This window comes from Oryctolagus cuniculus, chromosome 10 (assembly GCF_051225735.1).
Source record: "Oryctolagus cuniculus isolate XC-2025 breed Fujian yellow rabbit chromosome 10, ASM5122573v1, whole genome shotgun sequence".
NCBI classification, from domain to species: domain Eukaryota; kingdom Metazoa; phylum Chordata; class Mammalia; order Lagomorpha; family Leporidae; genus Oryctolagus; species Oryctolagus cuniculus.
In genome coordinates, this window is record NC_142876.1 from 28930946 (window position 1) to 28943928 (window position 12983).

Below are 12983 nucleotides of genomic sequence, written 5' to 3' on the forward strand. Positions count from 1 at the left end.
ACTCTGGGCACCCTTAGATGGGAGAGCACAGTGGGGAGGCTCAGGACATAGGTGAAAGGGAGTGGGGGGTAATCCCCATGCTTCCTGTCTCCCTCCCACCTCTCATCTGAGTGCCAAGCACAGCAGCTCTGCCTTGGTCTCTTCCTCCTCTTGCCCTCTTGCTGCCATGGAACACCTGGCTTTCGGGATGCAGTCCAGGTCTAAGGGAAGCGCAGGAGGCCCTCTGTGGGCTCTTCACTACTGCAGCACCACTGCTGTGTTCTGCCATGGACTCCACGCCCGATGCCCTTCCCTACACCAGCGGTGCTCTTTTCTCTGCCCAAACTACCATTATCATCATTTGCTTGGCCTGGCTAAGTCCTAACTGATCCTTACGGCGCAGCTCAGGCATCATCTCCAGAAATGGTTTCCTCGTTCTACCTACACGTGCACTGTCAGCCCTCACCTGTGTCCCTGTGCATTCCCCGATTTCCCCCAGGCTGTTCGGGGCTATCCTCCCTCACCTGACTGTGCCGTCCAGGAAGGCAGGACACAGACGGAGCTGCTGTTGCTTGCCACTGACTCCCAGGTCCCATTCAGGTTGCCTGGCACACAATAGGCCCTTGGTGAACATCTGACGTACTGTCTCAATCACTTAGCAAGATGAAATGCCAGTCTCGTAGCACGGGAGGTGAAGGCCTTTTTATGTCTGTCCCCTGCCCAGCTGGTCAGCTTGGTCTCTTACCACCTCTCATGTCCCATGGGCTTTTCTGTTCTTGTCTTAGAAGCTCCAGGTATTTCCCTGCGGTTTCCCTGCATACAATCTGCCCACTGTTCCCCTTTGTGAATGTTTTCCTCCCTTTACTTTCCCAACTAGCAAACCCCTAACCATTAAGGCCACAGTCAGATAGGTGTCTGACTATCCGTGTGCCCACAGTGCTGTTTTCAAACCCATGGCATTCTCTGGTTTCAGTACCGCAGACACGGTTTTTTCTTATCCCCTTGGACTTGTCCTCTTGGGGGTATCAAGGACCAATGTCTGTTGCATCATTTGCCAAGACCGAGAGTCGTACCTTCTGCTCCATCCATGGCTTTGGAGGTGCTGTAAGCAGCCCTCCTCCCTCTGCCTTCAGACCGTCCTTGTTCTGGACTCGTCTCCTGTCACCATCTGTGCACCCGGGCTGCAGCCTTGCTCACCAGCTTGTGACCGCCTCGGTGTGCGCAGGCGGCGCTGGCCGCACGCACTCTGTGTCCAGGCTGTCTGCGGCAAGGGCCCTGCTTTCCACAGGAGAGCTTGCTCTTCTCAGCAGATTTCCTAAAGGAAAGCGGTGCTTCAGCCATAGCGGCCGAACACCAGGAGAGCAGGAGAGCAGTCCCGTATGCACTGATCAGTGTTACCAAAAGAACACTCTGTGTATCTATGTGCAGGACCAGAGGGAGGGAGGGAGGGGACTCAGGTGAGAGCCAAATCCCGAATCCCAATCCCATTTCTTCCTTCCTAATTCCATTTTCTTTCCTCCCTCCCTGGAGGAAAGCAGAATCCTGAATGTAGGCGTTATCATTTCCATGTGTATTTTCTATTACTTCCACATTTATTTTATCTGCACTGGGGAGAGGCTGTGCTGCTTCTCCACTTATTTTTTTTTTTAAGGATTTATTTTGTTTATTTGAAAGGCAGAATTATAGAGAGAGCTAGAGACAGAGACAGAGAGAGGTCTTCCATCCACCGGTTCACTCCCCAAATGGCCGCAGTGGCCACGGCTGCACTGATCTGAAGCCAGGAGCTTTTTCAGGGTCTTCCACGCGGGTGCAGGGGCCCAAGAACTTGGGCCATCTTCTACTGCCTTCCCAGGCCACAGCAGAAAGCTGGATTGGAAGAGGAACAGCCAGGACTCACACCGGCACCCATATGGGATGCCGGCACTGCTAGGCCAGGGCTTTAACACACTGTGCCACAGTGCTTGCCCCCACATTTATTTTATCAATAAAATATATACAAATATATAAAATTTATTATTTTACATTTTTAAAATATTACATAAATAGTATCACTTTGTTTACCTCTGTTAAGGACACTTTCTTTTTTTTAATTCAGCATTGTTTCTGAGAGTTCTCCAAAGTGATACATATAGCATTAGGTCAATTTAAATCGCTGTGTATTAGTACATTTTCCTAAGATCATCCCAGTTTATTTACCCTTTCCATCTTTGATCAGTATTTCAGTCTTTCTCATTCTTGACCCAATTTGTAATGAACATTCTTATACAAAAAGAATTTCTAATTTCTTTTTTTTAAAAAAAGTTTCTGTAATCCTCCGCCTTGCGGCGCCAGCACACCGGGTTCTAGTCCTGGTTGGGGCGCTGGATTCTGTCCTGGTTGCCCCTCTTCCAGGCCAGCTCTCTACTATGTATGGCCCGGGAGTGCAGTGGAGGATGGGCCAAGTGCTTGGGCCCTGCACCCCATGGGAGACCAGGAGAAGCACCTGGCTCCTGCCATCAGATCAGCGCGGTGCGCCGGCCGCAGCGCACCAGCCGCGGCGGCCATTGGAGGGTGAACCAACGGCAAAGGAAGACCTTTCTCTCTGTCTCTCTCTCACTGTCCACTCTGCCTGTCAAAAAAAAAAAAAAAGTTTCTGTCAAGTATATCCTGATTGATTGGTCTTCAGATATGCATAATACTGAATTTCGCTAATTTTTAAAATCATATTTTGCACACACATCCTGTGTCTTTATTCTTTACTCCGACTCTGAGTTAGAGCGAGGTACTGTGACTGGAGAGCTTAAAAGCTGTTTTTCTCCCTCAGCAATTTGCAGTTCATGTCTCCTACGAATTTAGGTCATTTTGCCTTAAAAATGCTCAATGTAAGGCCAAAATGAGAGTGTTTAAAAAACACACAGAACTTTGAAAGCACAGCTGTCAGGTCTGAGGGAAGCCTGTTCACTTGCATGAGAGAGCAGCTTGGAGTGGGAATTGTGTTTCTCAGGTATGATGGAGAACTGGAAGGGAGCTCGGGGCACGATAGCTGGGAGCAGACTGCACAGCTCCTTGGGGTGCATTGTCTCAGCGGTTTGTGCCCTTCGTGGTCAGATTTTCCATTTCACTCCACTGAAATATCTTACGTTCGAACTGCAGCTCACTTCCTTGTTTGGTCTCCTACTAGCAAGGAAAACAGATTGTTAGTATTCTCTTTAAAAATAAACACATAAGCAGCCCGGCCTTTCTTTTCCAAAGGAAACAGTCTGAAGTGTTTTTGCTCTGCTTCCTCGGACTTGTGTAATAATTTTCTTCCATGGATGGTGCGAGCTGTCCGAGATTACCCCTGCTGTCCGTGGCAGGCGCTCGTGGGGACGCATTCGCAGGGTGGCTCTGTATAAATAGCAAAGGGCACTGCCTGGCGCCACTTCTCCCTTCTTGGTTTTTTACTAACACCCTGAAACTCACTCACTCTAAGCATCTTTATTTCTTCCCTTTTTGTTTGAACATCTAATTTACACTCCTGAAACCTGCCTTGCCCTCCTACCGAAGTTCTTTTAGTCTGAAAAGACTTTCAAAAATCAGAACATGTATTGCCATCAGTGATTAGCTTCTGATTTCTCTGTGACTGTACATTATATACAACCCCAATATATTTTTACTTTTTAAAAAGATTTATTTATTTATTTATTTATTTGAGAGGCAGAATGACGGGGCAGGGGGAGGGAGAGACACAGAGAGGTCTTCTGTTTGCTGGTTCACTCCCTGTAGCTGGGCTGATCCAAGGCCAAGAGCCAGGATTTTCTTCTGGGTCTCCCACGTGGGTGCAGGGGCCCAAGCACTTGGGCCATCCTCTGCTGCTTTCCCAGGCCATTAGCAGAGCGCTGGATTGGAAGTGGACCAGCCGGGACTAGAACCGGCACCCATCTGGGAGGCTGGCACTGCAGGCAGCAGTTTTACCCGCTACACCACAGCGCCGTCCTCACTTTTACTTTTCTCTTTGCCTCTCTACTTGAAAATCTGTATCTTTAATGCAGCTCGGGATTGTGTTATTATCCTCAGTGCTTTTACCTCAGGGAGTTTATACTACAGATTATCTCAGCTATGCTAAAAATTAGGTTGTGTATAGCAAGGAAAACAGTAAATAAAAGCCATGATTGAGTAATAAGTATGGTACATCCGTATGCTTAGATATCAAGTAGCAGGCACTCACCAAATAAATGCTTGTGGAATGAATAAAAGAACATGTTATTAAGTAGGAAAAGTGCAAGATACAAAATAATGCATTTTGTGGAATAAGAAAGATATAAATATATATACACACACACACACACACACACACTCGGTCTGTACTCTTATACATGCCTTGCTGCATATACAATATTTCTGGAATTACATACAATAAATTGTGTCAGCTACCACTGGTCATGGAATTGTGGTGAGTGGAAAATATGGTGGTTACTTTTAGCTTTAAAATGGGATGGTGGGGGCAGCGAGCAAAGCTTTACCTTGAGTTGAAAAGACCTGGAAAAATAAAATGATTGAAAAAAATTCATGTTCCATTATATCATGATTCCCTGTATGACAGCTTCACGGTTTCCTCATTCTCCCATACTTTTGCCTCTGGCTCGTTCTTCTGTTTGGAAATATCTTTTCTTTCTCTCTGTCTGTCTTACACACACACGCAGACACACACACAGACACACACGATAACACATACACACACAGACACACACGCACATACACATGCACAAATACACAGAGACACAGACACATGCGCATACTCACAAACACACATGATACACAGACGCACACATACATGCACACACACACCACACACAGAGACACACGCACACACCACACATACACACACATATACACACAGAGAGACATGCACACACACAGACATTAACACGCACACAGACACACATACCACACTCGCACACACATGCACACACACAGACACATGCATACATGTGCACACACAGACATGCACATAGACACACACATGCACACCAGAACTCCCCTACCTCCTGACAGAGGAGGAGAAGCCTTTTTTTCATTTTTTCTCCCTTTTTCCCATTTTAACTGAAAGGCAGATAGACACAGAGACAGAGACAAGAGATCTTTCATCCACCGATTCCTGCAGTAGCAGATCTGGGCCAAGCCAAAGCCCAGAACTCAATCTGAGTCTCCCACGTGGTGACAGGAACCCAAGTACTTGAGCCATCGCCTGTTGCCTTCCCAGGGATGCATTAGCAGGAAGCTGGATCAGAAGTGCAGCTAGGATTCGAACCCAGCCACTCTGGTGTGGGATAGAGATATGCCAAGTAGCACCTTAGTCTCGGTATCAAACATCTACCCCTTCCCTCCTCTCTTGCACAAATAAATCTTTCTTCCTTTTCAAGGCTCTATATAAAGCCTAAGCCAGGACCTCACTTCACAGAGCCCTCTCTTAGATACCTGTGCTTGACCACACAATCAGGATGATGTGATTCCTGCCGATTCGGTGACTGTTTCACCTAATTCCTTTTCTTCCCACTGTACCTGAGTATAGATTTAGACACTATTTGTTGTCTCTATTATATTTGCTTCTCTCAACATGTAGCAGTACTAATAAGTGTTTGAGAGTTTCTTTTCCCTGAATAATATCAGTTGAAAGTCAATTTAGAAATGGACCAGCGTTGTGGTACAGGTTAACCGAGTGTTAGAGTCCCAGCTGCTCACTCCCAATCTAGCTTCCTGGTAATGCATCTGGCTGGAAAAGCAGTGGAAGGTGGCACAAGTACTTGCATTCCTGCCACCGATGTGGAAGACCAGGATGGAGTTCTTGTCTCCTGGCTTCAGCTTGTCCCAGCTCTAGCTGTTGCTGTCATTTGGGGAATGAACCAGTGAATAGAAGATTCTGTCTCTCTCTTTTCTGTGTGTGTTGCTTTGCCTTTCTAATAAATAAATACATTCTTTTAAAAAAGCTAATTTAGAAAGCATCTTTAGTGGGCCTAGTCTTCATTGAATATCCTATTTAAACCATCTAAAATAACTAGGGAATTTCCTAAATTGATATTCAAGTCAATATTGTATTTAAAGAGTATCACCAAGAAATGTTAATGTGTTTGGCACTTAAAAGTACTTCTGGGATACACATTCAGCCTAGGGATGAAATTACCAAGTAAGACATCTGTATCCCATGTCGTAGTACCTGGACCCGAACCCAGGACCGGCTCTGACTCCTGACTCCAGCTTCCTGCTGATGCAGACCTTCAGAGGCAGTGGTGATAACCCGGTTGTGCTCCTGCTGCCTCTGGGAGACCTGGCTTGACTTCCAGCTCCTCCCTTCAGCCCTGCCCCAAACCAGCTGTTGTGAGCATTTGGGAAGTTAACCAGCAAATGTCTCTCAGTTAATGAATTAACTAATTAATTTTTAAAACTACAGGTCATATCTCAAGCTTATATGGAAAGTACATGAAATCACAGCTGCCTTTATTTTTAAGCTGCCATCTAGCCCAAAGGAATTCTTCACTCATTAGATATAGTAATTTAATATTATACTCATATAATTATTATACATATGAAGCTGTATTTCTAGGCATGTACATATTTGAGATTATTATATCTTCTTTAGGAATTGGCTTTAATCATTATAAAATCTATTTATGTCTAGGAATAAGAATCTTGTCCTCAAATATACTTTGAAATTTAAAGTAGCCACTCCAGTTTTCTTATGATTAGTGCTGCAAGTTTACCTGTTGTGTTGTGTGAACTTATCTGTGTCTTTACATTTATAAATGTGCCTCTTGTGAACAGCACTCGGCTGTGTCTCACTTTTTTAGACAGTGCGATAACTCAATTTGCAATTGATGTAATCAATTTTATTCCTTGAAGATTGTTCGTTTAGCTTTGTCAGGTGTCTCTCAGAATAAAGTAATCCATGTTCTGGATTAGCGTAGTCCTGCTCTGGAAACATAGCCTTTCTGGGCACTCAACTGACTGCCCAGGTTTGATGAGTGTTAGCCACTGGCTGGCTGGAACTTTAGTATCCCTCAGTCTGTTATAACTTCCAAAACATCTGCTCAGGTTGTCATAAAGTTAGTCAACATCCCAGGTTTTCTCCATCTGCGGCCATTGTTCTTTCCCCTGTAGTAATCATTTGAAAATTTCTCCTATGTGTGAAACCATTTTAAACTGTCAAAGTTTAAAAAAAAGTTTAGCACCCTTCTAAGTTAAGCATCCCCTCACCTCAGTTTTTTGTTACATAAGTAGTATTGTTAATCCTGCTGTTAACATAGACTTGGTGAAAGAATTATTTCCAAGTGTATTTCAGAATAATTGACCTGCTGTGCAACTATATAATTCCATAGAACTCCTAGTAAGTAAGATAGTTATTTTAATATAAATGGTTTTGTGTTTCTTTTTTTCCCTCTAGTTTGTTTTCTTTGCTGTCTAAAAAGCACAACAAAGTTCTGGAACAAGCCACACAGTCCTTGAGAGGTTCGCTGAGTTCCAGTGATGTTCCTCTACCAGATTATGTGAGTAGTTACTGTATTCCTTCCACAGGAATTTCCCTTTCATCGTTAAATTTGAAAATTATAGTACCCTTCTCATCAAACTCTGACGGCATTCTGGGTGCCTGAGCAAGCTCTAATATGCAAATAAAGGAATAATTCTCAAATCAAGGGGAAAACTGTAAGGGGTAATTAATAAGGGTTGAAGCAAATCATTCCTAAACCCATGATTGTTAATTAGGCATCTAATATCTGAGTCAGGAAACCCACCTCAACTAATTACACAAAACAAAACAAGGGATTTTATAGGACATTTGCAAAGGTTTCTCACTAAATTCAAGGGGAAGAAGTGCACCTGGCTTTCACCAGAACTAGAACCTGAAATTGAAAGACTATTGGGTTCAGGAGTATCCTGTTTCTGGGACCATTTAGTTTCTGATCTCTGCTCTGTTTTGCTTCTGCTTTATTCTGCTGCTTTTTTTTTTTTTTTAAGATTTATTTATTTATTTGAAAGTCAGAGTTACACAGGGAGAGGAGAGGCAGAGAGAGAGGTCTTCCCATCCGATGGTTCACTCCTCAGATGGCCGCAACGGCCAGAGCTGTGCCAATCCAAAGCCAGGAGCCAGGAGCTTCTTCTGGGTGCCTCTGCACTTGGATTCAGGGGCCCAAGGACTTGGGCCATCTTCCACTGCTTTCCCAGGCCATAGCAGAGAGCTGGATAGGAAGTGGAGCAGCCGGGACTAGAACCGGCGCCCATATGGGATGCCAGCGCTTCAGCCCAGGGTGTTAACCCGCTGAGTCACAGTGCCAGCCCCCTGCTGCTGCTTTGGCCCAGCCAGGTTTCTCTGTTTGCTCACTTGGACCTAAATAGTAACCCAACCCATCCCTTTTTCCCCACCAACTTAGAGCGGGTCCTTGTGAGCCTAGTGCCTTTGGCTTACTGATCAGAGCCTGAGGTCCTAACTCTCAGTTCCTGGGAAGGGGAGTCTGGCTCTGCTCTCATCGGTATGTGACTCTGCACTTTGAGGCCATGGTCAGAACGAAACAGGAATGTGATGCCTTTGCCCCAGACACTAAAGGTGAGGCGCCTACCACCTGACCTCAGAGGACGCAGATGGAGGAGAGCAGAGGCACGCAGGGGTGGGCAGTGTGCAGGAGCTCCGAGGGTGCACCCTGAGCCCCTTCAGGACAGAGCTGCCGTGACAAGCCTTGGGTTCGGAACCACGGCTTAGATGAAAAGGCTAAAAATTATCTTGCTGTAAACCACAGGAGTTGGTCAAGTTCTAGTTAGGGCCTCCCCACATTGCCAGACAACAGCTTTGTGGGTTGATATTTAGAAACTTTATTGGAGAATTTCTAAATTCTGTGTTTGAAGTGGCGGTGCATACCAGACAGCTGGAAAGTTGTTTTGCTTGTTTCCTGTGGTTTGTTTCATTTCTAAATGGTTGCGCTGATAGGAGGCTGTGGGAACGGCACCCAGTCCGGATTTCAGCCGCTGATAAACAAAGATAGCTGTGTGCAGCCACAACCTGACTGCGGCTATTTTTCTTCTCTCTTATTTATCTTGTATGTGTGAGTGCGTGCAGGTTATGTTATGATCAGGCATCCTGGTAAGGTATTACGTTTATAGTTCCAAAAAGGACTTTTTAAGAGTCTCCTGCTCCCGGTTGCCCCTCTTCCAGGCCAGCTCTCTGCTGTGGCCCGGGAGTGCAGTGGAGGATGGCCCAAGTGCTTGGGCCCTGCACTTGCATGGGAGACCAGGAGAAGCACCTGGCTCCTGCCATCAGATCAGCGTGGTGCTGATCCGGCCATTGGGGGGTGAACCAATGGCAAAAGGAAGACCTTTCTCTCTGTCTCTCTCTCTCACTGTCCACTCTGCCTGTCAAAAAAAAAAAAAAAAAAAGAGAGAGAGAGAGTCTCCTGCTAAAGTTGCATGTTCCAAATGGTTCTTGAAAATTATCATAACAACTCACTTAATTCTGCATTTGCCTTGAGCTGTGGTAAGAAAAACTTTTCATTCTCATGGATCCTTAGAAACCTCAACTAGACCAGAGTAACCAGTAGGGAGTTATATTTATGAAGAACTTGAATATGGTTTGAATATGGTTTATCTGTAGACAGTTTACTGTCATACAGTTAATATTTGATTCATGCAATAGTTCTGTTATTCATTCCATAGAAATGTGTCGAGTGTATTTAGTCCTGAAGTTTCCCTAGCAGCATTCTCCTCTCGCCAGAGAACCATAAAACTGAGATTTCTTAGAGGAAATAGATTCTGTTGGTATTTGCAATCGTGTAAGTGATTATGCAAACGATGGGAGTGTGACCCTGGAACAGCAATGTGAATTCTGCCATTGAAATGTACAGTTTTAGAGTCAGTAATTGACCATCTTCTTGTGCACAAATTTGACTAAGTAAAAGTTAGTTTCTTAAAGCATCTGCTTCTAGAACTCCTGGGGGCTTCCCTCTGGGACCTGTCACTGCCGGTCTTTGATAGGTGTGTGTGCAAGACTGCAGGTCACAACATTCTCCCAGTGGGTGTGTGAACTGCACTTTTGCTGTCTTGCCTCGGTTGACTGAGGAGGGCGGTTAACCCTGGCTCGGTGGCAGGGGGGTGAAGTGGGACCGCCTCCTGCCCTGGATCTGACGATAATTACAGAAAGGTGCCTCGACACGTGAGCACGGCCCTGTGTCCCTCTTTCTTAATAACTCCGTGCTTCCGTCTCGTTTTCATGCTCAGAACAGCGTGTCAGTGATGTGCGCTTTTGAAACCATGATTCTCATTGTCCTTCTCTTTTGAAACAGCTGTTCACTGGGAAAATGAGAAATTTGACTTGTTAAGTATCCCAGCCAAAACCCACATAAAATTTCAGACTAACGCTAAACCGCTTGTTTGTAAAAGATGGAAAAGGAAAAGGAAAGTGTCTTAGTGCAGCAGTGGGTTCTGTGCCCTGTGCTTCTACACCAGGACTGAATGAACTGTACTGGCAAGGGGCTTGATGAAGTGCTTAAAAATGAGGAGATGTTTTCATTTCCCTGTAGTACATGGGGTACTTTCATTCCACCTAGAGGCATCTGAGTTTATTAAGAAAATGTTTTTCCTCATTATGCTGCTTAATTCACAAGTCAGTTGAGTAATAATATACAAAGCAAATTGCAAGTTACAAAAATGTCAGTATGAGTATTTTAGTACAACCATGTTTGTCCGAACATCTCAGGGGGAAACCAGAAGCCTACCAAGCTCTAGACAATGGCTGCGTAAGGGATAATAGAAGGAAAATCGTGCCCGGTCCTCTGTGGGGAAAGAGGACACCCCCTGCAGAGGTGCCTCCTCAGGGGCAGTAGAGGCGACCAGGAAAGTTGATGGGCTTTTCTTGGCTGTCTTTGTATCAGGGCTTCATCAAACTTCCTTCAGTGACTAAAGGGACAGGACCGACACTAGAGGAGCACCTGCCAATGTTTGGTTTTAATTCGGATGGATCTTTCAGACTACTTTGGTCATAGTCAGCAGAACCTGAATATAGAAAAGGAAACAAGGATTTTAAGTGAGTTATAGTTGCTTTTAAAACTATAGCCATGGTTTTAAACTTATGAATCTTGTCACAGTGTCATGTAGAGTCTGCTTCCCTAGATTTTCACGGTCATCTTAGCAACTATTAGAGATGAGTAGTATCTAACTTCTGCTCTAGGTAGAACCATAAGGAACCAAATTATATTGCCTTTTGAGGCTTTCTGTCAGACTGACTTCTACCACCTCACTCCAAAGAGTAAATGCCAAGGCTCGAGCCAAGAAGTCGCTAGTCCAAGAGAGTAGGGAGCCAGAATGAGGAAAATCAGCAGAAGGATCAGAAGTAGCTAAGAGTTTACCATTGACTTGCTAAGCAAGTGGACTGCCACCAGCCTGTAATTTTTGTATTCCAATGGTTACCAAAGTCTGGTTCTACATTTTCTCCCACAACTTATATTGGGATTGTACGGAAGCTGCTTAAGAGTGATGAGACTGCTCTGACAGCTAAAAGAATGTGAAATTATATATTCTTAGGTTTTTAATTTCTCTTAGTTTAAAATTTTAACATGGCAAATACCAGTACACGTAATCTACATGAAAGCGGCTATTTGAAAGCATCAGTGGTTTTTTAACAGCGTAGAGCGGTCTTGAGAGCACGGTGTTTGGGAATCATGGGAACGCAGGGTCTGTTATGCAGAGGGCCTTAGGAAAGTGATTGCACTGGATTCGGCTGCCCCACGTCGAATCATGGTGGCTTTATAACAAGAGACACCTGGGCCTGGAGACGGCGCGTGCTCCCTGTCTCTGCTTCCTGGGCCACCTTGGATCCTCCCTCCACGTTTGCAACATCCACCACCCTCATCAGAGGCTGAGCCGATGGGGCCACCCAGTCTTGGACTGTGAACCTCCAAAACTGGGAGCAAAATAAGCCCTCCTGAGAAGCTCCACTCTGGTATTTATTGTATTAACAACAAATGTTAAAAGGTGACTACTTCATAACCTTTCTCATAAACCACACCATAGACCTAAATGTAAGTGCTAAAACTGTAAAACTTTCAGAGGAAAATATGAGTAAATCTTCATGACTTTGGATTAGGCGGATTTCATATGACAGAAAAAATAAAAGTGACAAAAATAGAGAAAGTGGACTTCGACTTCCTTGAAGTTTAAAGCTTTTCTGTTTCAAAAGACAACTGAGAAAGACAAACTACAGAATGAGAGAAAATAATTGCAAATCATGTATCTGATAAGGAACGAGACCCAGAATATGTAAGGAACTCTCACAGCTCAGTAAAAAGGCAGGGGTAGGAATTTGGCCTAACAGTTGAGACTCTGGTCATGGACATCCCACGTCAGAGAACCAGGACTCAGTACCTGGCTCCAGCTCCTGATGTCCACTCCCTGCCGATGCAGACTCTGGGACGTGGCAGTGGCGGCTCAAATAGTTGCTCCTGCCATCCACATTGGAGACTCGGGTTGCATTCCTGGCTCCCAGCTTCAGCTCCTGGCTTTAGTGGGCTTTGGAGGAGTGAATCAGTAGATGGCATCAATCAATCAACCTCTCTCCCTCCTTCCTCCCCCCCCCCCTCTCTCCCTCCCTCTCTCTCTCCCCCTCAAATACATAAGTATTTTTTAAAAAAATAATAAAGCAATAATCCAGTTTTAAAATGGGCAAAGATTGTATTCTGTAACCTGGTTCTACAGCTTGCACATGTGTGGCCTTGGGCAGGTCATTTTGCCTCTCTGGCCCTCAGTTATTTTGTCTGTAAAATGGGAGAAACAGTAGCACCAGTCACCAGGGTTGTTTTGAGTGCATGAATGAGCCCAGGGAAGGTACTTGGTGTAGTGCAAGCATTTGATAAGGCCAGGTTCTCTAATTATGCTATGCTGATAATTTGGCTTGGAGTTGTTTTAAAGAATTTCTGTATATCCTTCACTCAGTTTTCCCTGTGGTTAATATTTTAAGTTAGCATAGAATATTTATCAAACCTAAGTAACTACTGTTAGCTAAACTTTAATAC

The 12983-nt window shown here is 44.8% G+C and overlaps 1 protein-coding gene across 6 annotated transcripts in view; it reads left to right on the forward strand.

Moving 5' to 3' along the window:
• The window catches only part of DYM (dymeclin), a 372541-nt gene that overhangs the window by 246315 nt on the left and 113243 nt on the right, over positions 1-12983 (forward strand). For all 6 annotated transcript variants that reach the window (XM_051851233.3, XM_089305764.1, XM_002713527.6 and 3 more), the window contains one exon: positions 7376-7478. In XM_051851233.3, the coding sequence (XP_051707193.1) occupies positions 7376-7478 (103 nt within the window). The remainder of the gene's footprint in view (positions 1-7375; positions 7479-12983) is intronic.